The sequence below is a fragment of the Saccostrea echinata genome, unplaced genomic scaffold (assembly GCF_033153115.1).
Source record: "Saccostrea echinata isolate AGI-Se365-2 ecotype Australia unplaced genomic scaffold, CSIRO_AGI_Sech_v1 ptg000054l, whole genome shotgun sequence".
Classification (NCBI taxonomy): domain Eukaryota; kingdom Metazoa; phylum Mollusca; class Bivalvia; order Ostreida; family Ostreidae; genus Saccostrea; species Saccostrea echinata.
The window spans coordinates 50,807,526-50,809,514 of NW_026889803.1; the positions used below are offsets into that span (position 1 = coordinate 50,807,526).

The following is a 1,989-nucleotide window of genomic DNA, read 5'->3' on the forward strand; positions in this document are numbered from 1 at the left end:
AGTACTCACCATGGCAACAGAAAGAATCGGATGGAAGAAAAATGCTTAAGCATGCAATGGTTCTACAGTTTTATGGGCAGATGGCCAGAATTAAGAGTTGTTAAACCATCAAGTTTGTCGGAATTAAGGGCCAGATGTGCATCAGAAACTTCAATAAGATCATACTTCAGTGAACTTGAATCAATTCTTGATAAGTATAACTTAAAGGATAAGCCCCATTTGATATATAACATCGATGAAAAGGGAATGAATACCGAGTTTAAGCCCCCTAATATAGTTGCAGGAAAAGGATACCATCCTCAAACTGTTATGTCAGAAAAAAAGTAAAACAATTACAGTTATCGGTGCAGGGAATGCACTAGGAAATCAAATCCCGCCATACTTTGTTTTTCCAGGTCAGCGGATGATGCCGGAACTTTTGAGAGGGAAATCCGTTGGTGCTGATGGAACGATGACACCTAGCGGATGGTCAAACTCTGAAGTTTTCCGTTCGTATATGAAAAATCACTTTTTAAAGTATGTTCAAGGTCGAGATCAGTCTGCGACTATACTTGCCCTTTATGACGGTCACAGAAGCCACATTTCTTTAGATCTAATAGATTGGGCTAAAAACAACAATGTTATTCTATTTGTTCTGCCTCCTCACTGCTCACATATTTTGCAACCAATGGATGTAGGTTGCTTTGGACCCTTTCAACTAAAATACAATCAGGAATGTCTATCTTTTTCACGTTTGAATCACAAAACAGTCACCCGTTATGATGTATGTGCTCTTGCTTGCAAAGCCTACACTGCTGCCTTGTCGCCAACCAATATTCAGGCAGCATTTTCAAAATCTGGCATCTATCCTTTTCAATCAGCCGATAGCATGATAGAAAAACTAAAGCAAAAAATTACTCCATCAATCCTCTACCAAAATGAAACAGGAGATAATCTTGAAATTAAAACTGAAGAAAAAAATACCACTGAACCAAATGAACTTGCAACATCAAAAATGACACCTGCAAATTCAGACACAGCCTGCAGAGAGAAACAAACAAATTGCACTGGAGATAGTAACCTATCAAATAATGAAGATTTCTTTTCAAAGAAAGGGGGAGAAGTCCAATGTAAAATTGAAAACTTAAAAAAGAAGAGAAGAAATATCAGTCATGTAATTGGAGGGAAAGCTGTAACTGAGGATGAAACGCTTGGGAAAATGAGAGAATATTTAAACAATACTGCTAAAAAACCAAAAAAATCATGCAACAAATTAACTTCTAAAAGTACAAAAACTGTGAGAAAACCAATCAAAAATAAACAGGAACCAAAGAAGAACAAGAAGTGTATCGCATCATCGGACTCTCAACAGCCTGGACCATCTTGTATCAACCTTACTGATTCAGATGATTATATTCTAAACTCAGATGAGGAAGAACATGAATCGCAGATGAGTGAAAATGAGAAGTGTTGCGTTTGTAAAAATTTCTATGTGAAGTCAAGAAATGTGTATGAAATTGCTATTGTCAAATGGGCTCAGTGTGAGTCATGTGGACACTGGGTTCATCTCCAGTACTGTTCACCTGTTCGTGTTGTCAGGAAAAATACACCATTTAATTGTCCATGCTGTGAATAGATAATATCTACAAAATATAATTGCAATTGAAAACAATTGTGCACTCAAAGAAAATGGTTAACTCACTGAAACATCCATTTTCCAAGCATTATTATTATGCTAGCATTGTATTTCAATACACTAAATATTAGTAAATATTTAGTAGAATTTCATTCATAGTTGTATAATTGCAAATTTAAGATAAGTGTATATGATTAAATATATTAAACATATTTTTACGATAAAATAGCTTTTTATTTTGATTATTGCACCAGTTGTTCACCTTACTTTAGTAAAGAAATATATTGACGAATCAAACTATCGGAAACATATGACGCTCGTTTTGATTGGTCAAATACGGTATCCATTTTATTTATACCTAGAAAATGCATATG

At 34.9% G+C, this 1,989-nt stretch overlaps 1 protein-coding gene across 1 annotated transcript; it reads left to right on the forward strand.

Moving 5' to 3' along the window:
* The first annotated feature begins 406 nt into the window (after positions 1-406).
* LOC133204990 (uncharacterized) lies at positions 407-1,615 on the forward strand. Its single transcript, XM_061340728.1, has one exon. The coding sequence runs from the start codon at positions 407-409 to the stop codon at positions 1,613-1,615; it is 1,209 nt and encodes a 402-aa protein (XP_061196712.1).
* Positions 1,616-1,989: the final 374 nt, after the last annotated feature.

Excerpts from the sequence above, each read along its gene's own strand:
- LOC133204990 (XM_061340728.1), top strand. The coding sequence starts at position 407 with ATGCCGGAACTTTTGAGAGGGAAATCCGTTGGTGCTGATGGAACGATG.